The 25980-nt window shown below is 40.4% G+C and overlaps 1 protein-coding gene across 1 annotated transcript; it reads left to right on the forward strand.

Moving 5' to 3' along the window:
- Positions 1–1042: 1042 nt before the first annotated feature.
- LOC134801526 (uncharacterized) lies at positions 1043–25530 on the forward strand. The gene is made up of 10 exons (XM_063774137.1): positions 1043–1167; positions 1246–1367; positions 4816–4920; positions 5534–6203; positions 7291–7378; positions 18658–18750; positions 20018–20209; positions 20549–20656; positions 24136–24480; positions 25358–25530. The coding sequence occupies exons 1-9, from the start codon at positions 1137–1139 to the stop codon at positions 24395–24397; spliced, it is 1671 nt and encodes a 556-aa protein (XP_063630207.1). The 5' UTR covers positions 1043–1136; the 3' UTR covers positions 24398–24480; positions 25358–25530.
- Positions 25531–25980: the final 450 nt, after the last annotated feature.

A 25980-nucleotide genomic window follows, 5' to 3' on the forward strand; every position in this document is an offset into this window, starting at 1 on the left:
CATGTACAGTCAGCCAAGAAAGTGATCTACCACTTTTCGACTCTATCATCTGATTGATAGAGTCGAAAAGTGGTAGACCACTTTCTTGGCTGACCGTACCTAGTGGTATAAACTGTAGCAAAACCGACACTTCAACTCCTTGCATAAGTTCGTTTCTTGCGCACTTGCTCGTGAAGTCGTGGAGTTAAATATTATGCCATCGTGATACAAGTACCTACATAAATTACCTATCACTTTCAGATTGAATTAGAGTAAACTATTAGAGAATGTACCCCTGCAATGAGAAACTTATAATTACTATTCTCGCTAAAGATATTTACATGCATAGTTATTAATCGTCAACGGTTTTCTATAGTTTTTCACTAAACACTCTCCCTTAGAGAAAAAAACTTGGTCAAAATTACGCTTCTCGCTAACCGTTAACGATGGAACAGCTGCCTTACCTAAGTTCAACAACATTCTCTATGCCATCTAGCGGGAGATAGTAGAGATAGTATAAATGCCATCTAGCGGCAGATAGCAGAACAATATTTTGCGACGGGCAGTAGCGCTGTAGTAGTAGTACACGTTATAAAATGCAGATGGCGCATATACACGGTCTGAACTCTGGGGCCCTACCGCGAACCACGTTCGACGGGTTGCCTCTCTGTCGCACTTGTAAATTCGTACGTAAGTGTGACAGGGAGGCAACACGTCGAAGGTGTTTCTCGGTAGGCCCTCTGAACTATCAATTTCGATACATGGTTATTTTTACTTTTCACTTGTACGATTCGTTCTACGCTTTACTAATATTTTGAGCATGCTACACTAATTTTAAAAGTGATACGAATAGTAATTATACACTTTTTAAATCAAAGAAATAATTATTTTCATACTAAGCGTATTATTTGATCATATTTTCATAATTTTATTTGTTTAACACGTGTAAAACACTAAAATTATTTATTTCAGTATTCCACTTTTCTTAACAGCTGATTCGCCAGTAACGTAGGTATAGCTTTTGTGACTTGTGACATTTGCAGTTACAATACAACATAAAAAAAAGTAACGGACGCAATTTCTTGAAGCTCGATCATGAATTAATTTATTTTAGTTTATTTCTTTTTACCTTCCAAGCATTTCTTTGTAGTAACAAAATGGAAACAAAAAAGACGCAAGTCAGAAGCCGTAAGTGTGCAATACCGTGTCAAATGTGGTGTTGAATGGAACAATTTAATTATTAATAAAAAATCGTATTGTTTTCAGGCTTCAATAAGCTGTCACTAAAGAAAAACAAGACGAAGCTTGAAGAGATTAAACCCAACCGAAGTTCTGATGTATTTATTCTAGACGACTCGTTTGATAGATTAAAGCTGGACTTCCCTCGTGTAAGTTTAAATCCATACTTACTAAAATTATAAATCCGAAACTGTGTCTGTCTGTTACCTCTTCACGCTTAAACCGCTGAACGGATTTAGTTTAAATTTGGCATAGAGATAGTTTGAGTCCCGGGGAAGGACATAGGATAGTTTTTATGTTGAAAGTCATCCTTAATGAGGGTGAAAAGGCGGGTGGAATTGTTAGTGGTGTATGCAATTACTATATTATGCTCAAAATGATCACCATTAGATTTTTCCAGGCACTATACTTACTCTAACTGCGGGAAAAAGCTAGTATTTTATGAATTCAGCAGCAAATGTAGGGTGGTATTCCACCTGTACAATTACTTGGTCCAATTTGTATTTGCGTCTCACCTTTTACTTAATGAGAGAGCAAGTCATAATGACATTGGACCAAGAAATTTGGACAGGGGGAATACCATCCTAAGGGTAAGGTGTTCAAAATTATCTAACAAGCTAATGGTGAATAAGATAGTATTTTGAGAACCTCAGATGCTTAATGAATTTCTGGCGCTGGCTGTACCTAATAAATGTATTTCTGTAGTAATCAAATAAATCAGCGGTCGGCAACCGGCAGCCGGCCCGCAAACCTCTCACTTGCGGCCTGCGAGCCCCCTGGCTATTTTGTATGTAATATTGTCAAACAGCTGACAACGAGCTGACAGCCGTAGGACTGAGCTGGAACGAGGCCAAGACGGTTGCTCTAGACAGGAAGGCGTGGAAGGATCTTGTGGAGGCCCTATGCACCTCCGGGGTGCCCTAGGACAGACAACAACAACATTGTCAAACAACAATGTCTGATAAAGTCGCACATATTAACAAAAGTGCGGCTCGCATCACCTCCCTTACTACTATGTGGCCCTTGGCTGATAAAAGGTTGCCGACCGCTGAAATAAATGATTAAAAATAATTAGTTTGAACATCACTATTTTTAGAAATTATGAATTTATCAGTTATTTTATGTTAGATCAAGTGATAATTTGATATAGTCTTGATAGGTGGTAATTCAATTTTAGCTGGTAGGTATTTGATTATTCATTGCCTCATATAAACTAGTGCCTACGTCAATTCTTGGGATTCATTGTCAAGCGGACCCCAGGCTCCCATGAGCCGTGGCAAAATTGCCGGGATAAAGTGAGGAAGAAGAAGATTTGATTATTCATTGCATAAATAGGTATGCAGTGTTAAAATAATGTGCTGTAAAAAACAATAGGTAGAAGTAATGATTAATTACAGAAATGTATAAACATAGAAAAAATTGTAATAATCTAATATTAGACAAAAGTTACCAAAAGCAAATTATTCCTTTGGCTTATAACTTGCCCTCCTTCAAAAAAGATACTCTTACTAATTTTAGGTATTACCAGTGGCGTAGCTAGCATGGGTGGCACCCGGGGCGGAAATTGTGGGTGTCACCCCAAAATTCAATCAAAATTGTAAAATATGTTTAATATTTTACAATTATAAAATTACGTTTAATATTCCATAGCTCACAATTTACTCCATCGCTTTCATTTTAGATTCCATGAACTCTCAATAGTCCACACCCTGGCGGGTGTTGCCTCTGCGCGCGTTCTATGACACGGGCAAGGACAGCATCCGCTCGGTGTAACCCACATTTCATAAGTGTCATAAGGGTCTACATGTTGGCCTGGGCTCCGCGCACGCCTCCCAAAGGTCCGAGTCATCATTGTCCCGTGAAAGATATACAAATAATTTACGTTAAAAAAAAAAAAAACATTTTTTGCCAAGTGCGCGATTTCAAAGAGATTCTGTAAAATCCCATTTCACAATGAATTTCAAATAGTCCAGAGTCACCCAATTAGAAATAGTGACATAGCTTCTCAATTACAGAAATAATCACATAATTTAAAAAAACTTTCTGAATAAAAAACCTACGAGGCACCAACATATTATTGTTACATACCAGGAACCCCGAGAGATTTTAACCATGCATTTCTGAGGCCAAAATAAGGAAAAAAAATACTAAAAGAGTTTACGTCAATTTCGCCAAAATAAAATTGTTTTTCGATTTTTTGTACATAAAATGTAAATGCTATAATTTGTAAAACTGACACCCAAAATTAATTTTTACTTTTTTTTTTTATTACAGAAATAATCACAATTAAAAAAAAACTTTCCAAATTTGCGAAACTTTCCACATGAGAATTTCTCCTTTTTCGATTTTTTGTACATAAAATGTAAATGTTATAATTTGTAAAACTGACACCCAAAATTAATTTTTACTTTTTTTTGTCAATTACAGAAATAATCACATAATTAAAAAAAAAACTTTCCAAAGTTGCGAAACTTTCCACATGAGAATTTTTCGGTAACTTCTGAGAATGTTCTCGAGAACGAGAATTTATTTATTTATCGTAGTTTATACCATGAATATTCACGATAGTTTAGGTGTAGTATCCTTACCCCCAGAAAATTCCGACTTTTGGTCTACCGCTTCCGATCAGAAAAATGTATAACGGCCCGGCCAAACGGTCAGACCTAGGTGGGGGGTGCTCGACCAAATGTCATATTGACGCCGCCATGTTTTTTTTAATATGGCCGACTTTTTTTTTTTTTTTTTTTTCAAGTTTGCACTAGCGCGCTGAAATTTTGGCCACGGAATCTCGGGATCCCCTAAATACCTATCAAAAATTGTTTTTTTGGAAAAATGCTACAATTGCGGGAAAACTGGCCACTTTTATTTTGTATGGCAACTTTTAAACGGTGCGTGATAGGTGGGGGGTGCTCGACCAAATGTCATAGAGGGCCCCGAGACAAAACAAACTGCATTAAAAAAAAATGGCCGACTTTTTTTTTATTTTTTTCAAGTTGGTGCGAGCGCGCTGAGATTTGGCATGGCGGGAGATAGAGGCCTCTAGATTCCTATGTCAAAAAAAAGTTTTTTTGGAAAAAATCCAAGATGGCGGAACAATAATTTCCATGTTCTGAGAACATTCTCGAGAACGTTTCCGCTTTTTGGGTATGTTCTGCAATTTGTACATTGCTATGCTGGTGCTACTGGACTATGAAACTAGGCGAATTCCAAAACAGTTTATAGGACATTTTAGTCTTTAAATATGATCAGGAATATTCTGTCAAAATCTCTCGGGTTCCTCGTGGGCATGTTGTATATTATTTCCTTAATGGCGGTTGTGCAATCTGCCACAGTTTTACGAATTTTTATAGATGGCACTACTGATGTTCACTAATGTTTAAACAAGTTGCTACGATTATTTCAGTTTAAAAATTTTACCCCAAATTTTTTGTAATCCATTTGCTTGGCAAAAAAGATCTAGTAGGTGATACTTTTCTCAGACAATGTTATTGTATTCAATTACATTTACAACCGGATTGATCACGAATTTATTTTGTTACCTTTATTTACCGACGTTTCGACGCTGGTTTCACTGTTCATGTTATTGTATAATTTCAGGTACAATCAACACCAAAACTTGGATCTCCTATAGTTATAAATGACTCCGATGAATTTGAAAATGACTTATCAAAAGAGGTGAAACAACCCAGTAAAGCTGGTAATGTAAGTAACTTTTATATCACTTGAATTAAGATCTAGCTATTTTCTTTTAAAAAATGGTTTACATCAAATTGCTCTCACTAATGTCAAAAGATGACACCGATGATGATGAGACCGATGGCCATTTTTTAATATTTTATTGGTATTCAGGACAAAAACAGCCGTAAATATAACTAAGATATATTAATGATTACATAAAAATAAGGCCAACAACAGCCATTGGGGCGGAAAGGTTCTCCAGTGGCGACCACGTGCCGGAAGGCGCAGCGTGGGTAGACACCCCACAAGGTGGACTGATGACCTGGTAAAGGTCGCGGGAGTCCGCTGGATGCGGGTGGCGCAAGACTGGTCATTGTGGCACTCTTTGGGGGAGGCCTATGTCCAGCAGTGGACTTCCTCTGGCTGATATGATGATGATGTCAAAAGTGTGCTAAGGGAGCATGACATTATTTGGTCATTCCAACAGCTAATAATTTCAACATTCGTGTATTCCGATAAGATTCCCGATGACGTTAGGCGTGACGTTCAAAGGGCTAATTCCTTATTTATTTCTCACTGTATTATTTAACAAATATCACTGAATTGTTTAACAAATATTACCTTCATCATTTTCCAGGTTTCCTTTAACCGTTCCAACGAATCTCCTCTTCGAGAGAATTTAAAATCACGACCCAGCATAGGAGGGTGGTCACCGGCCCAACAAATACTATGCGCCACGCCGAGAACCGAACCTGTACCCTCAACGCCCAAAGACAAAGCCAATGAGTCGCTAGAAAAGTGCTCGATAAAGAAAATACATCACTCTCAAAAGAAATTACTTGACGACATTTACGGAGAAGTATGGAAGTCCATACCAACTTTATTTAAAACTGTTTCGCATAAAAATGATATCAATGGAATATCAAAGAAACTAAACTTTAATGATGATGATGATGACAGTGATAAAGAAAATATTCATGTAAGAATAAAAAAGACCAAAGAACTATATTTGACAGATTCCGACAGAAAACATGTAACTAAAGGTGTGGAAGGAGAGAAATCATCGAAGAAGAAGTTATTTACAGAGAAAATTGTCACGCCTCAGCCGACTCTCAAAAAGAGTGAGAAACCGGCTGTCAAGAGAAATGTAAACTCGACTGTCAAGAAGAAATTACCTCCGGGTAAATCAGTAACAGAATTAGTGAAGTATTTGGATGAAGACGTGGACAGTTTAGTGAAGCGTGTTGATAATGTCGCTGTTACTCCTGACAATGTTAAGAGGCTGACTTTTATGGGATCTTTGGCAGGTAACAATTATTATATGAAATAAAACTATTGAAACGCATTATATCGCGTATATTGAATTCAGACTACATCCCGACGTTTCGAACCCTTTACAGCGTTCGAAAATATACGCGATATAATCCGTTTCAATAGTTTTATTTCATGAGTAACTATCGCGGTAACCGAAGACAATATTAGGTAACAATTTACTTTTTTACTATTCCAAGTTTTTCCTGTCCTTATGTTTCTTTAAATGGGTCGATCAACTATTTCTTGTTGTTATTCTGTCCCATCAGCCAGGAGACAATAGTAGCATAGTTTCTTAGAAGAGCTACTGTACCATGTTCTACAAACGTGCTTAGTAGATGTCCCATTATGGAAAGGCCTTATACCTACCAAAAAATTCAAGTTCGGTTCATTTAAATACCATGGCAACTAATGACAAGAAAAAGTTGATTCACCCAAATAAATAAATATTATTGGACAATCTCACACAAATCGGCTTAGCCCCACAGTAACCTCAATCAAGCTTGTCGCCATCAGATACATCCGAGCGGCTAAGCTCACAAATATCTGAACACGCCTTTATTGTCAAGACGTTAAAGACCGTGTTCAGATATTTTTGAGCACCTCGGCCGCTCCGATATATCTGATGGCGACTGTACTAGACGATGATAGGCTAGGAAGCCGTTCTTTATAGTAAAATTTGTCGTTGCGGCCTAGCGCTGGTGGCCTAGCGGTAAGAGCGTGCGACTTTCAATCCTGAGGTTGCGGGTTCAAACCCCAGCTCGTACCAATGAGTTTTTCTGAACTTACGTACGAAATATCATTTGATATTTACCAGTCGCTTTTCGGTGAAGGAAAACATTGTGAGGAAACCGGACTAATCCCAATAAGGCCTAGTTTACCCTCTGGGTGGGAAGGTCAGTTGGCAGTCGCTTTCGTAAAAACTAGTGCCCACGCCAATTCCTAGGATTAGTTGTCAAGCGGACCCCAGGCATAGTAAAATTTGCCGTGTATAAAATGCTGAATGTAATATGTTTCATTTTCCGAGTGTTGCAAAAGTTTCCAAACAATTGCACATCGACAATGATTACCTATATCTTTCAGACTACAACGTCCCGTCGTGGCGGTGTCACCCCGAAGCGTTCCAGTACCGGGACAATTACAAGAATCTTCGCGAGCAACTCACGCGCAGGTATTATTAAATGTATTAAATTTGCACCTACTTCATAAGAATATAATTCGGTTATCTGCCCTTTCCCCCCTTCCCTTAGTAGTAGTAGACGGCTTACTCAATTTGCAATTAGACAAATGTATAAACTTACATGATGCACAGTTCGACTTTCGAGCCGGTTTATCTACCGAAAGTGCCATCATTTGTCTAAAGCAAGCTGTGGAGTACTACACACGCAGAAAAACACCTGTTTATGCGTGTTTTCTCGATCTTTCCAAAGCCTTCGATCTTGTCAACTATGATTTACTTTGGAATAAGCTTGATGAAGTGCATTTTCCTAAGGAGCTCACACGCATATTCAGGTGTTGGTATGCTGGCCAACGAAATTGTGTTCGCTGGGGTAGTGTGTTGTCGGACGAGTACGGCCTGGAGTGCGGGGTGAGGCAGGGGGGACTGACCTCACCTAAACTTTTCAATTTGTATATCGATTCCTTGATCGGCGAGCTCAGCAGTACACGTGTGGGCTGTCATATAGATAGGGTATGCTTCAATAACATAAGCTATGCCGATGACATGGTACTGTTGAGCCCGTCGGTCGGTGGTCTGAGATTACTTATTGAGAGGTGTGAGTCATATGCCCTAGCGCATAACCTTAAATATAATGTAACCCATATAACCATTCCAGTCGCAGAATCACAAAGTGGTAACTAAATGTCAGATGTGTCGTAACAGAGTCCACACAATGTGTCTAGAATTGTTTCGAAACAAAGTGTCGTCGCCGTGTCTACACTTTTCCGTAACAAGGTGTCGACACATTTGTGTGCACTTTGCGTGCGGTTTGCGACTAAATCTGACAGCAAATTTGTGACAGCAAATGTCAATATAAAATACCTCTTGAAAACCAAGGTTTGTCAAACTACTATTAGTGTCTCGTGTGCTCGTAATTCTAGTAAGTCATCATGGGCAATGCAAATGATAATAATCGACCGAAACCATATAAACACCCAACACCCGTCAACCTTTTACAGAAAAGTTTTTAAAGAAATTCAATAAGCTACTTAGGTCAGGCAACGAATGCTCCAAAAGTTGTAGAGGGAAATGCTCGGAACACAATTTTTGACTCCGTAACTCGGTTTGACAAGTTAGGAGGTGAACATATCAAAAGTCCCCGGCCGTAGCCCTTGAGCGGGGGGGGAGAGAGGGGGCTTTGAAGGTCCCATTTTCCCGTTTTTCGATTATATCACGGAAACTATGCATCTCAGCGACATGGCCACTTATACAAAATGAAAGTTAATTTAATTTGTTACAAGTTTATTCCGTCAATTTTTTCGATATGTTGAATAGTTTTTGAGATATCCGCTCTTGAAAGTTTATTTAGGGCTCTCAATTTTATCTTGATATATCTATATCAGTGAAGGTGCTAGGCCGTGTTTGGTATCGTTTTCGTATAAATCTGGGGTGCTGAATCCATTTAAGATATCACATTGACACCATTCCACAAAATAAAAATAAATCTTTTTAGGGTTCCGTACCTCAAAAGGAAAAAACGGAACCCTTATAGGATCACTCGTGCGTCTGTATGTATGTCCGTCTGAATACACAAAATAGTTCTTTACCTATAGATGACAGGAAAACCTATTAGAAATGTGCAGTCAAGCGCGAGTCGGACTTAATGTACGGAACCCTTAATACGCGAGTCCGACTCGCACTTGGCCGGTTTTTTTGAAACTCTTCTTGACGCTTAACCGCTGAACCGATTTCGTTGAAATTTGGTATAGAAATAGTTTGCGTCCCGGAACAGGACATAGGATAGATCTTATAACCAAAATCATCTTTTGAAGGTGTGAAAAGTGGCGTGGAAATTTGTACGGGAAATCAATAACCGCTGAACCGATTTATATGAAATTTGGGATGGTCTACATCTTTGATTTAGTTAAAAATGATGAAAAAACATGACTTCAAACCTAAACTTAAACAGTATTAACTTCAAGAAGTCAATTCTGAATTCCCCCCTACACCTCATTTCACACCTTTAAAGGGTGATTTTTGAGATAACTTATTATATCCTGTCTCGGGACTCAAAATATATGTGTACCAAATTTAAATTAAAACTGTTCAGCAGTTTAAGCGTGAAGAGGAGTTTAAAAGAAAGTATTTTAAGAGCGCTCTTACAAGAAAAGTCGAAATAATGCAAAATTGATGATACTAGTCGACGAAATTCAGGACTTTGCGCTCATTATTAGAAACAATGAGTACTTGTTCCAGTAAAAGCGTCTTCTTATCTTTATAAATGTCGTTGTAAATATTAGAAAAAGGACTTATTAAATTAGTAATGATTTTTTTTCTGATGGTCGTTTCCGAAAAACCCCGTGAAGCACTGAATGGCGAGCTCTTATTTGGAAATGTTGAGAATTTTACTCTGCTAAACCTGGCTATTTTGTATTACTAATACCCTGTACTTTAGGCATATCAAACTATATTTTTCCTACATACCTTTGAGAAAGAGAAAATCAAAGTAAAACGAACTCGATTTTCTCTCCGAAACAAGTGTCAATTCCTACGAAAATCTACTTAATATCGAAGTCATTTTCATACTCAAGCAATCTGCAACGTTTGCTTATACTGTTGGTATACATTAGTGTTTATGAAATTCTACTATAATTTTTTGGCAATTTTTTGAAAACTACTCTATATTACCGATGACGCGCGCTGCGCCAGCTCAGTGCCGCGGCAGAGCTTGTAGAGGCAGGACGTGTGTCGGTCGGCTCCGCACATTTTCAACGGCGACGACGAGGTTTTTTATCATTGTGTGCGGCGGGCGCCGTGTAAAACGCTATACTGTGTGCGTGTAAACCGCAACGAGAGACTTTGATCCTAGCACCGTTTTTATAGTATTATAATTTATAATGGTACAGTTTAATAAACTACCGGACAGGATTAAAAATATTTGAAACGACCTGACATTCTATATGTATTTATTTGACTCAAGATAGTACTCAGGGTCTGATGATGGAGCCGGAAGGTGGGCACCGGTACCAATCAACCATGCAACTAAACCACTTTGTGTTTAGGCTCGTTTTATTCATCTCAACAAGATCTTTGACACAAGATAGTACTCAGGGTCTGATGATGGAGCCGGAAGGTGGTCACCGGTACCAATCAACCATGCAACTAAACCACTTCGTGTTTGGGCTCGTTTGATTCGGCTCAACAAGATCTTTGACTTAAGATAGTACTCAGGGTCTGATGATGGAGCCGGAAGGTGGTCACCAGTACCAATCAACAATGCAACTAAACCACTTCGTGTTTAGGCTCGTTTTATTCGTCTCAACAAGATCTTTGACTTAAGATAGTACTCAGGGTCTGATGATGGAGCCGGAAGGTGGTCACCGGTACCAATCAACCATGCAACTAAACCACTTCGTGTTTGGGCTCGTTTGATTCGTCTCAACAAGATCTTTGGCACAAGATAATACTCAGGGTCTGATGATGGAGCCGGAAGGTGGTCACCGGTACCAATCAACCATGCAACTAAACCACTTCGTGTTTAGGCTCGTTTGATTCGTCTCAACAAGATCTTTGACACAAGATAGTACTCAGGGTCTGATGATGGAGCCGGCAGGTGGTCACCGGTACCAATCAACCATGCCACTAAACCACTTCGTGTTTAGGCTCGTTTTATTCGTTTCTATAAGATCTTTGACACAAGATAGTACTCAGGGTCTGATGTTGGAGCCGGAAGGTGGTCACCGGTACCAATCAACCATGCAACTAAACCACTTCGTGTTTAGGCTCGTTTGATTCGTCTCAACAAGACCTTGGACACAAGATAGTACTCAGGATCTGATGATGGAGCTGGAAGGTGGCCACGGGTACCAGTCTACCATGTAACTGAACCACTTCGTGTTTGGGCTCGTTTGATTTGTCGCAACAAGATCTTTGACACAAGGTAGTACTGAGGGTCTGATGATGGATCCGGAAGGTGGTGACCGGTACCAATCAACCATGCAACTAAACCACTTCGTGTTTGGGCTCGTTTGATTCGGCTCAACAAGATCTTTGACTTAAGATAGTACTCAGGGTCTGATGATGGAGCCGGATGGTGGTCACCAGTACCAATCAACAATGCAACTAAACCACTTCGTGTTTAGGCTCGTTTTATTCGTCTCAACAAGATCTTTGACTTAAGATAGTACTCAGGGTCTGATGATGGAGCCGGAAGGTGGTCACCGGTACCAATCAACCATGCAACTAAACCACTTCGTGTTTGGGCTCGTTTGATTCGTCGCAACAAGATCTTTGACACAAGTTAGTACTCAGGGTCTGATGATGGAGCTGGACTGTGGCCACGGGTACCAGTCTACCATGTAACTGAACCACTTCGTGTTTGGGCTCGTTTGATTTGTCGCAACAAGATCTTTGACACAAGGTAGTACTGAGGGTCTGATGATGGATCCGGAAGGTGGTCACCGGTACCAATCAACCATGCAACTAAACCACTTCGTGTTTGGCTTCGTTCGATTCGTCGCAACAAGATCTTTGACACAAGTTAGTACTCAGTGTCTGATGATGGAGCTGGACTGTGGCCACGGGTACCAGTCTACCATGTAACTGAACCACTTCGTGTTTGGGCTCATTTGATTCGTCGCAATAAGATGTTTGACACAAGATACTACTCAGGGTCTGATGATGGAGCTGATGATGATAGACAGGTACCCGTCGCCACCTTCGCGCTCCATCATCAGACCCTGAGTACTACCTTGTGTCAAAGACCTTGTTAAGATGAATAAAACGTGCCTAAACACGAAATGGTTTAGTTGCATGGTTGATTGGTACCGGTGACCACCTTCCGGCTCCAACATCAGACCGTGAGTACTATCTTGTGTCAAAGATCTTGTTGAAACGAATAAAACGAGCCTAAACACGAAGTGGTTTAGTTGCATGGTTGATTGGTACCGGTGACCACCTTCCAGCTCCATCATCAGACTCTGAGTATCACTTAGTGTCAAAGATCTTGTTGAGACGAATCAAACGATCCTAAACACGATGTGGTTTAGTTGCATGGTTGATTGGTAATGGTACCTTCCAGCTCCATCATCAGAGCCTGAGTACTGTCTTGTGTCAAAGATCTTGTTGAGACGAATCAAACGAGCCCAAACACGAAGTTGTTTAGTTACATGATAGACTGGTACCCGTGGCCACCTTCCAGCTCCATCATCAGACCCTGTGTATCTTCAGTGTCAAAGATCTTGTTGAGACGAATCAAACGAGCCTAATCATGTTACTACATGGTTGATTGGTATCCGTGACCACCTTAATCATCATCAGATCCTCAGTACCAGTTCGTTTTTAAACCCTCGTTGATACAAACTTTACAACCTATAGGTACCAAATGCAATGACGAAACATGTAAATAAGCGAGTAGGTACCTATAATTTCTTTCGAGTAATATACCTTCATAAGTACAAGTATGGGGCTATTCATAAATTACGTCGTTTCAAATGGGAGGAGTGGGGGGGGGGTCTGGACATCGGATGATGGTAACATGACGTAGGAGGAAACAGATTCACCCGAAGCTTGATTTTTGGATGATTTGAGGGGCGGGGGGGTCAAAAATCGTCAAAAATAGATGACGTAATTTATGAACAGCCCCTATGTACATTTGCACTGCATTTAGTATTTTCGTACTTACCAAATAACAGTTTTAGAACTTTAAAAGTTAAGTACAGTTAGTGTTGTTATGGTTGATTTCAATATGCTTCGCGAAGGATCAAGAATGTTTAATCCATCATTGTAGTGCGAGCGTGGTAGAAGGGATCGGCGTACTGAGCTCGCACGGCCTGCCGCAGCGCGTAAAATACCTAAACTCGCTCAACGCCGAAATGTAATAGCGCTCTTAATAAGTTTATATGTTTTTACTTCGGAATGGTGTCAATGTGATACCTTAACTAAATTTGGTACTGCGAATTTATACGAAAACGATACCAAAACATGGCCTCGTAGCTTTACTGTTGTAGAAGTCAAAATAAAATTGAGTGCCCTAAATTCTTATTACTTGGCCAAACTTGTGTAGAAGGAAAAGGTAAAATAAAAGTCTTCGGCAGGAATATAAGACACAAATATATTTTTTTTTTGCGTTACTATTTCATTCATCAAATATAAACATACCTTGATTATACTATTCTAGTGAGATCCTCATAGATAAACAAAAACATTTACTTAAAAAATTACAAGGTCGAAATGTCACGGAACTTTTTTTTTTTTTTTCCTTTATTAAGGGGCTTTTTCGATTGAACGAATATGTCACCCCATAAAAAACAGACTTAATTAACAAAGTTAAAAGAAAGTAAATAGCTACATCTAGTTTAATTACATCACACATTTCTGTCCCTCAGACCGCACTTAACAATATTTAGTACCTTTTCAACAACCTCAGACATGGGGTTCGAAAGGTAGGTATTACATAACCCAATGGAACTGTCATTGTCATGAAATATCTGTCTTCTAAGTCGCTCATTTCGGACACACTCCATTAAAATATGATACACATCCTCGACGCGATTACATAAGGTGCATAATTCCGAATTCACTTTACGCATGAGGTAGGCGAACTTATTCAATGGAATGCGTCCAGAGCGCAATCTCAATAATAAAACTAGATCCTGCCTACACAACACACTATTATCAATCCAAGGAGAATTAAAGGGTTGTGGCTGTATTGTCTTATACCAAATACCTTTGTCCCTAGATCTCTCGTCGAAATATTCCTTCCACAATTCGCGACACTTTAATTTGACTAAATGTAAACAGTCATTATTGCCCCCATATAATGTTTCAAGTGAAATTCAATGCCATCGCTGCATGCCTGTTTTGCTAATGCATCAGCTGTCTCATTGCCACTTATACCTACATGCGATGGAATCCATTGCAATATTATAACTTTTGCCATAGATTTAGTAATATGTGAAAAATATAAACTTTTATGACAAAAAAAATCTGGACACAATTTAAGAATCACCCAATTGCGTCGAGGAATCATCTGTATTTTTGCTTGTTTCATTACCTCCTCGCTTCTTTTTTGTCCTTTGTATTCTGTAGCAATTTGTTAGATCTGAAAATAAAGATAACTTGCGTCGTCACGGATGTCGATTTATAGGTTTTAGGGAGTGCAGAATTCGAAAACGATGATCATTTTATAATCCAAGATGGCGGCTACGTATTTTGTCATAAAAGTGGAATCCAAAATAGTCATCATTTTCGAAATCTGCGCCCCCTAAAACCTATAAAACGACATCCATGACGACTTTTATGACATAGTGCATGGCCGCCATCTTGGAATCCAAAATAGTCATCATTTTCGAAATCTGCGCCCCCTAAAACCTATAAAACGCTATCCATGACGACTTTTATGACATAGTGCATTGCCGCCATTTTTAAATTGAAAATGTTATCATTTTCGAAATCTGCGCCCCCCAAAACCTATAAAACGACACCCATGACGACTTTTATGACATAGTGCATGGCCGCCATTTTGGATTCCAAAATGGTCATCATTTTCGAAAGCGGGGCCCCCTAAAACCTATAAAACGACATACATGACGACTTTTATGACATAGTGCATGGCCGCCATCTTGGAATCCAAAATGGTCATCATTTTCGAAATCTGCGCCCCCTAAAACCTATAAAACGACACCCATGACGACTTTTATGACATAGTGCATGGCCGCCATTTTGGATTCCAAAATGGTCATCATTTTCGAAAGCGGGGCCCCCTAAAACCTATAAAACGACATACATGACGACTTTTATGACATAGTGCATGGCCGCCATCTTGGAATCCAAAATGGTTATCATTTTCGAAATCTGCGCCCCCTAAAACCTATAAAACGACACCCATGACGACTTTTATGGCATAGTGCATGGCCGCCATTTTGGATTCCAAAATGGTCATCATTTTCAAAATTGGGGCCCCTTAAAACGTATAAAACGACATCCATGACGACTTTTATGACACAGTGCATGGCCGCCATTTCGGATTCCAAAATGGTCATTATTTTCGAAATCGGCACTCCCTAAAACCTATATATCGACACCCATCTCGACTTTTATGACAAAGTGTTTTGCTACCATCTGCATGCAAGACATTTCTATTATTTTTACGTACAAAAATGGCCCCCTGTCAACTTTCAATCGAGATTTAATCGATAATTTATTCGATTAATATTCAGATTAATTCAATTTCAATCTATGTTAGGTCGACTAAACTAATCGCGATTAAAATTTGAGAATTAACTTTTTTTATTCCATTAATTAGTCGAATAAACAGTTAATCGATTAATGCCCATCTCTGACCACGGCATTTTTACACTTTGAGAATATCTGAAAACAAATCACCACAAGGAGCCATTTTGCAAATCCAGTAACATACCAGTAACTTTGTTATTACTTTTGACAGCGCGTGTCATGTGTCAACACAGAGTCGACACAAAGTCGAAACATTGCAACTACTTTGTGACTGCAATATTTCTCAGCCTTGAACCATATTTATACATCATAATTAACAAGTTTCGTAGTATGTAAAGCGTTATTTCTGTTATTTAAGTATAGTATACGCATCGAAGTACTAAAAATGCTGCAAATAATATAGTTATGAACACAGGCACTGAGAAGTAAACAATTTCATTTCCGGCTAAACTAAAACAATGTGGTGGCGCGTTGATTATATTACACTTAGTTTATCAAATCACTCGAGCAGTTTAATTCCCCATAATAATTTAAGTCATATTGTAATATAAATGCAAACAATATATAATTACGTCTTGTAATCCGTTTTAGAGATGGCGTATTAATGTCACTTATTTTTATTTAAGTATTTTTCCATCTGACAGTTTCCATTTGACAGGAACAAAATGAACGAATGAACGAATGATTTTGGCATAAAGTAGTCGCAAACCCGAAACAATGTGTGCACACGGCGACCACACTTTATGTCACTTTGTGTCATGTGTCGACCCTTCCCCATTTCTGGTAACTGTGTCGACACGGCGACGACTCTGCGACTGGAATTGTGACCGAAACAGACGGTGTCGACACAAGATGTGTCAACACCGCGTCGTAACGGCGACTGGAAATGGTTGTATGGGAAGCAAGAGCGAGTATATGGTCTTCAAAGCGGGAAGCAAGTGCCCATCACACATCCCACCCATTTGTTTGAATGGCATGCAACTGAAAAGGGTTACCTCTTTTAAATACCTTGGGCACTTGATAACCGACGATTTCCGTGATGACGCTGATATCGAGAGGGAGCGGAGGGCCTTAGCCGTGAGGGCCAATATGATAACTCGCAGGTTCAGCCGGTGTACAGCGCAAGTAAAAATAACATTATTTCGAGCGTTCTGTACATCGCTGTACACCTGCAGCCTGTGGACTCGATATACGCAAAGGGCTTTTAACGCCATGCGCGTACAATATAATGACGCGTTCAGGGTACTGTTGCGGCTGCCTCGGTACTGCAGTGCGTCCGGCATGTTCGCTGATGCTCATGTGGACGGATTCCACGCGACACTGCGCAAGCGCTGCGCCGCGACGCTCCGCAGGGTGCGCGACAGCCGCCACAGTCTCCTGGCCGTTGTTGCTGACAGATGGGACAGTGACCTGATAAGGCACTGGTCCTCTCTGCATTTGTCATTAGTACCTAAGATAGTCATTTAAGTTTATTTTTAAGTTAACCTTAGCTATAAGTTTTTAAATTGTTAAGATGTACTAACAAAATATGGACCATGTTTGTCTGAAATAAATGCATTTTATTTTATTTATTTATTTAGTACTCTCCTAATACTTTAAACTCTCGCGTTTTGTACACATATTTAACTACACAAACGGGTCTACCGCGATATAATTTCATTGTTTTTACCTTAAATACCGACGTTTCAGCTATTTATAAACTAATTTCGGGTAGTTTATTGGTGTTTTATTTACTCATACTCATACTCATACTCATAATATTTATTGCATATCACATTGTATCTTAACCTATTACATAGAATTGTGTACAATATGACACCCTGTAGGGCACAGCAAACAGTTTAATAAGAGGAGATCGAGTTTTTTGTACAAAATAATAAGATTATATTAATTAGTGTTATTTATTGTATAGGTGCTTTATTAATTGCAATTATTGGTCGTGAAAAAATTCATTTAAAGTATAATAAGCTTTTTTAATGAGGTGATCTTTTAGTTTTTTAAAGAATTCATTGTCGGACTTGGTGTTATTTATTTCGTTACTAATTTTATTGAATATTTTTATTGCCATTGAGTTAGGACTTTTTGAATGTAGTTTGAGTTTTGAGGGGATAACCTGCACCAGCTTATTTTGAAACCTACTTATTTAATAATAAACCTACGTATTTATAATCTACGTAAACCTACGTATTTATAATCTCCGTTGACATTTGCTGGGACGTCAGTCTTTCCGTGACCACCGCGGCCCACACCAGCTGGTGCAACTCAGCTGAAACGTCGGAATTTAAGGTAAAAACAATGAAATTATATCGCGGTAGACCCGTTTGTGTAATTAAATACCTACTCTCATAATAAAGTCCGCGGCCGGCAAAACGTCCCACTTTGTCATTTGCCATAAGGACGCTTTGACAGGTTATTCGTATAAAGATACAAGCAAATCTCGTCCTTATGGTATTTAAGCGACAAAGTGGGACCTTTGACTAGACATCGACACAATTATTGGATAAAAAGTATCTTGCGTGTCAGATTTCAGCGTTACTTCATTACCGTTAATTCGATTTTGCTTGATGAAGGAACAAATTATAATAGGTATTTGGTGGATTATAACGTTCTAGCAGAGTGATGGCAGGTGGACTAAAATGTTAACGGAATGGTGGCAGCGCCTGGCGTCCGTTGGCTCCTTGGGTGGACGACATTCGGAAGATTGCGGGTCACTTCTGGATGAGATTAGCTCAGGACCAGGACAAGTAGCGTACTAGAAGAGAGGCCTATGAAAGCAATTCTCAAAAGAATTCTTATGGCGCCCCCTAGCCATCCCTAAGGTAGAACAGGGGGCGCCATAAGCCTTCAGTAAGAAGTACATATACTTGGAAAACTTCGACCTACGCCGCTGTGGCCCGGTGGCCGAGTGGCACAGGCTCCTGCCGCGATAGCAGAGGACGCTGGTTCGATTCCAGCCTGGGGCACTGGAGGCCTGGGTCACTTTTTCTTAGTATATGACATTTATTTCAGTTTATAAGTGTGACAAATATTACAACTTTTGCTTTTCTGTACTTCAGGTTATACGAGGAGTTCAACAGGGTGGTTTTCAACAACGCCCTCGACAACGACCTGCCGATTGTGTGGGATAGCAAACTCAGGAGTACCGCTGGGTAAGTCCCATATCGTCAGGAGACGGCAAAAACTGACCACTATAGGTTTTTGGAAGTTGTCATAAAAATAATAAATCAAAAATCAACCTTGTTTTGTTACGGCTTTGAACTTGTTATCATCATATCAGCCGAAAGACGTCCACTGCTGGACATAAATTAAATTAAATAACGTTTATTTCAAGCTCGTGGCTCATAAAATGTTAGTTATGTACAATAAAAAATAACTTAAAAACTATGTTACAATAAATATCTTAACTTAGTACACCGCTACTGGGCCCATGAAGTCCACAACATAGGCCTCTCCAGCGAATTCTTCAAGGACCGGTCTTGCCCCGATCATGGATGAGAGCAGGGCAAGACTCCGGAGCGGCTCCCTACTACTTTAACCAGGGCCGTGTTGCATAATAAGCTACAACTAATATTACAAGCGGAACTCCTTTTCTAATAAGTCAAATTAGAAAAGGAGTTCCGCTTGTAATATTAGTTGTAGTTTGTTATGCAATAGGCCCCAGATCGTGTAGTAGTAAATAGTCTGAACTTTGGGTCGGTTGCACCAAACTGTTCGTATCGTTAAAGAGCTCGCTAAATTTTTATGTATGGAAAGTTTCATAGAGGCGCGCCGGGGCGCGCCGGCTGACGTTGATCAGTCTGTCAAATGTGGTTGGTGCAACTGGCCCTTATAGTAGTAAATAATTAGTAACGCTCGGATTTTTGAGGGACAGACAGTAACAGTATATTTGATTACCCATAATCATCATAGTAGTAAAATGTTAGTTTAATTCGCTTTCTTTACTTTCCAAAAGGGCCCGAAATTCTGATGTACCCAAGGGCCCCAGCATAGTCTAAGACGGTCCTGCTCATGGGAGTCTGGGATCCCCGCTTGACAACTAATCCCATGATTTGACGTAAGCACTAGTTTTTACGAAAGCGACTGCCATCTGACCTTCCAAGCCAGAGGGGAAACTAGGCCTTATTGGGATTAGTCCGGTTTCCTCACGATGTTTGAGAGCAGGTTCGATGGGTAAATAGTATTTTTTTGTCGATTCAATTTTGGATATTTTTTTCAAAATGGCATAGCCATACATTTGTTCTCTACAACTCACAGAGCCACTAAAGGTTCCGTCACACAGGCGCGTTTTCCGGGCGGGGCGTGAGCGTTTTATATGTAAAAGCGGCGCGCCCTGCTCCCGCCCCGCCCGGAATACGCGCCTGTGTGACGAAGCCTTAATCTTTATTCATTTATAACCTATGCCCCTTAACATTCCAGTACAACAACAAACCGCCTAGTCAAATCATCGCGAGGTGACCGCATCCGCACCTCCTCCATAAAACTCTCAGTGAAAGTGTTGGACACTCCACAGCGGGTCCGAGACACTTTAATACATGAATTGTGCCACGCTGCGACTTGGCTGGTGGACTCAGAACTCAGGGCTGGACACGGGCCGCTGTGGAAGAAATGGTAAGCATTTACAATAGGAATAAACATGAAAAAATATACCTATAGTTCGTTTGTTTTTGCATTAGAAAAAAGGTAAACAATCTTGACGTGTCTTTTTATTGAAAAACACTTTGGAAAAATAAGTCACGGCAAATATGTAACAATTATGAATCATATACGATTTTTTACATTCTTTTGCTTTCATAAGTAATAGTTACTGATTTTTAATAAGCGTTTTTCTATTAAAAGACACGTCAAGATCGCGCAGTCGTTTTCTAATGCTAAAAAATATGCTAGTGCTGCACTCTGGTGGCGGAACATTGCAGTAATACCCCCAATTACATTCCTTATTGTCCACAGGGCGTCTCGCGCTCTGCGAGCCATCCCCGAGCTGGGCGACATCTCGCGCTGTCACGACATGGAGATACACTACAAATACACATACAAGTGCACCAAGTGCGGCTACAGGTATGTACTACATGATGTAGCATCTCTGTAGACCATGAATCTACATACAACCAGATAGCATTGTTTGCCAATCTAAATTGAACCTTATCACGGAGCAAGGTAGGTCGCTCTTCGAGCCATGCCCGAGCTGGGCGACATCTCGCGCTGTCACGACATGGAGATACACTACAAATACACATACAAGTGCACCAAGTGCGGCTACAGGTATGTACTACATGATGTAGCATCTCTGTAGACCATGAATCTACATACAACCAGATAGCATTGTTTGCCAATCTAAATTGAACCTTATCACGGAGCAAGGTAGGTCGCTCTTCGAGCCATGCCCGAGCTGGGCGACATCTCGCGCTGTCACGACATGGAGATACACTACAAATACACATACAAGTGCACCAAGTGCGGCTACAGGTATGTACTACATGATGTAGTATCTCTGTAAACCATGAATCTACATACAACTAGGTAGTATTGTTTGCCAATCTAAATTGAACCTTATCACGGAGTAAGGTAGGTCGCTCTTCGAGGCATGCCCGAGCGGGGCGACATCTCGCGCTGTCACGACATGGAGATACACTACAAATACACGTACAAGTGCACCAAGTGCGGCTACAGGTATGTACTACATGATGTAGTATCTCTGTAGACCATGAATCTACATACAACCAGGTAGTATTGTTTGCCAATCTAAATTGAACCTTATCACGGAGCAAGGTAGGTCGCACTTCGAGCCATACCCGAGCTGGGCGACATCTCGCGCTGTCACGACATGGAGATACACTACAAATACATGTACAAGTGCACCAAGTGCGGCTACAGGTATGTACTACATGATGTAGTATCTCTGTAGACCATGAATCTACATACAACCAGATAGTATTGTTTGCCAATCTAAATTGAACCTTATCACGGAGCAAGGTAGGTCGCTCTTCGAGCCATCCCCGAGCTGGGCGACATCTCGCGCTGTCACGACATGGAGATACACTACAAATACACATACAAGTGCACCAAGTGCGGCTACAGGTATGTACTACATGATGTAGTATCTCTGTAGACCATGAATCTACATACAACCAGATAGCATATTGTTTGCCAATCTAAATTGAACCTTATCACGGAGCAAGGTAGGTCGCTCTTCGAGGCATGCCCGAGCGGGGCGACATCTCGCGCTGTCACGACATGGAGATACACTACAAATACACATACAAGTGCACCAAGTGCGGCTACAGGTATGTACTACATGATGTAGTATCTCTGTAAACCATGAATCTACATACAACTAGGTAGTATTGTTTGCCAATCTAAATTGAACCTTATCACGGAGTAAGGTAGGTCGCTCTTCGAGGCATGCCCGAGCGGGGCGACATCTCGCGCTGTCACGACATGGAGATACACTACAAATACACGTACAAGTGCACCAAGTGCGGCTACAGGTATGTACTACATGATGTAGTATCTCTGTAGACCATGAATCTACATACAACCAGGTAGTATTGTTTGCCAATCTAAATTGAACCTTATCACGGAGCAAGGTAGGTCGCACTTCGAGCCATACCCGAGCTGGGCGACATCTCGCGCTGTCACGACATGGAGATACACTACAAATACATGTACAAGTGCACCAAGTGCGGCTACAGGTATGTACTACATGATGTAGTATCTCTGTAGACCATGAATCTACATACAACCAGATAGTATTGTTTGCCAATCTAAATTGAACCTTATCACGGAGCAAGGTAGGTCGCTCTTCGAGCCATCCCCGAGCTGGGCGACATCTCGCGCTGTCACGACATGGAGATACACTACAAATACACATACAAGTGCACCAAGTGCGGCTACAGGTATGTACTACATGATGTAGTATCTCTGTAGACCATGAATCTACATACAACCAGGTAGTATTGTTTGCCAATCTAAATTGAACCTTATCACGGAGTACGGTAGGTCGCTCTTCGAGCCATGCCCGAGCGGGGCGACATCTCGCGCTGTCACGACATGGAGATACACTACAAATACACATACAAGTGCACCAAGTGCGGCTACAGGTATGTACTACATGGTAATAGGGGGGGGGGGGGGGTGCATGAACTATAGGGGGCAGCATAGGAGCCGTCAGATTTTTGGCGCGAGGCGTAAATGTGTCGTTTATGCTTCCGATGTAGCCCACAAGACGGTAGATGGTAGCACTTGTTTTGGCAATGTACATGTGCACATATGTTTCCGATTAGGGCCACAAGATGGCAGACCCGCCAACGCGCACGGTCCCTATAGAGAAATAAGTACGAGTAAGCATATATTGCTCACTTCATACTCAAGTTTAGTCTCCTTACTTAATAAATAATAAGTTGTATGGCAGGTATGGTAAAACGTATTATTAAGAGTTATAAATTATTATCTATATATCTATATGTATGGAGTGAGGACTAACTTTACCTATTTCTCTATGACATGGTATAGTATCTCTAAGCTCTCTAAAGACGAAATTTTAACATTTTAAATCTGCGCCACCAATGGATAGCGGACGTGAACTGTAGCAAACAGCACAGAAGGTTTAAATGTCAAGTTTATGTTTGCAAAAGTGGCCACAAGATGGCAGACCTGCAGTCATGAGTTTTTAGGATTCCGTACCCAAAGGGTAAAACGGGACCCTATTATTAAGACTCCGCTGTCCGTCAGTCCGTCCGTCCGTCCGTCCGTCCGTCTGTCACCAGGCTGTATCTCACGAACCGTGATAGCTAGACAGTTGAAATTTTCACAGATGATGTATTTCTGTTGCCGCTATAACAACAAATACTAAAAACAGAATAAAATAAAGATTTAAGTGGGGCTCCCACACAACAAACGTGATTTTTGACCGAAGTTAAGCAACGTCAGGCGGGGTCAGTACTTGGATGGGTGACCGTTTTTTTTGCCGTTTTATGCATTATGGTACGGAACCCTTCGTGCGCGAGTACAACTCGCACTTGCCCTGTTTTTAAGGTCACAAGGTTGCAGATTTCCCAATGCGTACGATCCCCATAATAGTCTACTGATAAACTTTGTATGGAGCTACAGCTACACGGCGACATACGTTCTGTAGTTACTGGATTGTCAAACCTTGGCGACACTTATTCTTAATATAAATAAATAAATAAATATTATAAGGACATGTTTTACACAAATTGATTGACTAAGCCCCACGGTAAGCTCAAGAAGGCTTGTGTTGTGGGTACTCAGACAGCGATATATATATATATATAATATGTATATAAATACTTAAAATACATAGAAAACAACCATGACTCAGGAACAAATATCTGTATCATCATACAAATAAATGCCCTTACCAGGATTCGAACCTGGGGCCATCGGCTTCATAGGCAGGGTCACTACCCACTAGGCCAGACCGGTCGTCAAATGTAAAAGTAGTGTCTCAAATGCTTCTTGCCTTTCCTATTGAACTCTCCATTGGACATAAACTAATTTGTACCGTCTTTTCGCAGCATCCAACGCCACTCCAAATCCATAGACATAACCAAGAAATGCTGCGGCTACTGCCGCGGCACATTCGAGATCATTGTCAACAAGAAGACCAAAGATGGCCACGTTGTGTCCACACCGGCGCGCAAGGCCGGCGCGAACGAATTCGCCACGTACGTGAAAGAAAACTATGGGACGATGAAGGAAGGCAAGACCCATGCACAGGTTATGAAGATCTTGGGAGAACAGTTTTCTGCTAAGAAGAAACCTAAGGAAACTAGTTAGCCCCTCAATCCCTATTGGTCCAAAATTCTCAGGCAAAAAACGACCTAGAAGTTTGAGGTTTAGAGGTACAGATGTAGTGTAAAGTCCATTTCAATAAAACTTGCAAACTATGTAAACAAAGGACGTAACTTTGTTATGTCACTGTTTCTCCTTGAATTTTCACATCATCTCATCAAACACCATTGAAACACATACACTATACACTATTAAAGCGGTCATTACCGTAAAATACAACAATATATAACTGTATCTTGGATATTTCAATAAAAGTTTAAAATGGTTTCATAAGTTAGGTTATTAGGCCCTGATGTAATGACGTTTTTGTTTCTTTTACATTCTACAATTGTCTATGATGGGTAGTGTTGTGACTAAAGTTGGTGATATACTCGTAAAGCCGCTACACACTACCCGACTCACAGTATATTCATACTTTGAATGCAGTTTTGTTTCTTTTAAAAAATAAAGGATGGTCTCCTTTAAGTAAAATGAGCCAGCTTAAGGATTTAAGATAGTTTCCCTCCAGGGCCCGACTTATCTTTCCACCCTGTATAATTCGTTTTATTTTAGCATTAAAAATAAGGTAAACAATCTTTATGTCTTTGTTTTTGATTGAAAAACACATTTAAAAAATAAGTTACGGCAAATATGTAACAATAATGAATCCAATACGATCATTTATATTCTTCTGCTTTCATAAGTAATAGTTACTGATTTTTAATAAGCGTAATTAAAAGACATGTCAAGATGGCTTACCTTCTTTCAAGTTCTTTCTAATGCAAAAAAAAACGACTTATGGGTGCGACGCACCAAGGTCGTGATGCAGTGCGATAGTGTGTTACGGCCTTAAGTAAAGGACTAAGTGAGACTCTTGCCCATCACTAGTAAATTCATCATTCAGAGACAATTTCAATATGGCGGTTTGTTTACATAGTTCCCAAGTTCTATTGAAATGGACTTTAGGTATAATTGTTTTCCATCGTATTTTCTCGGAAACGTTCGTATGTGTCATGCTACTTCAGTCAACCTCGGTACTTTTTGTACCGAGACTTACTGCAATAGCAAAACACGTTCGTACGTTTTCTTGAAAATATGATGGAAAATAATTATGCACTACTTCTGTAGGCCTAGCACAGGACAGGCGCGACAGTATCTCGCCAGCGAGATAGACGACCCGCCTTTTTCTAATTAAAGAGAGACGGGTAGTCTATCTCGCGGACGAGATACTGTCGCGCCTCTCCTGTGCTAGCTCGGCAGGTGACCGAGCTAGAGGAGTCGTGTGAATTATATTGGGCACCGCAACCAGCTCCTCTAGCTCCCTATTCTTCTACGCCTCCAAGTTTCATCTTCATCTCCGACTGGCCCCAGAATCTTCCGCCAGATTTTCCTCTCTGCCACTAGCTTAGAGGATATAACCAAACTGAGTAGCCATTAACAGGCGTTCCCCTCTGTCGAAAATAGACGGCCAATCCTCATACACATTGTATGGACTGACGTTTATCTGACATGGCTATTTTTACGTTACGTATACATTTGACGTGCCCCTCCCCCGCAAAAATCGGCAGACTGTTTTATACAGAAAATTA

Source organism: Cydia splendana, chromosome 22, assembly GCF_910591565.1.
Source record: "Cydia splendana chromosome 22, ilCydSple1.2, whole genome shotgun sequence".
Classification (NCBI taxonomy): Eukaryota; Metazoa; Arthropoda; class Insecta; order Lepidoptera; family Tortricidae; genus Cydia; species Cydia splendana.

Excerpts from the sequence above, each read along its gene's own strand:
- LOC134801526 (XM_063774137.1), top strand. The coding sequence starts at position 1,137 with ATGGAAACAAAAAAGACGCAAGTCAGAAGCC. Across the intron at positions 4,921-5,533 it reads AACCCAGTAAAGCTGGTAAT|GTTTCCTTTAACCGTTCCAA; the intron begins GTAAGTAACTTT and ends ATCATTTTCCAG. Across the intron at positions 20,657-24,135 it reads TGCACCAAGTGCGGCTACAG|CATCCAACGCCACTCCAAAT; the intron begins GTATGTACTACA and ends GTCTTTTCGCAG.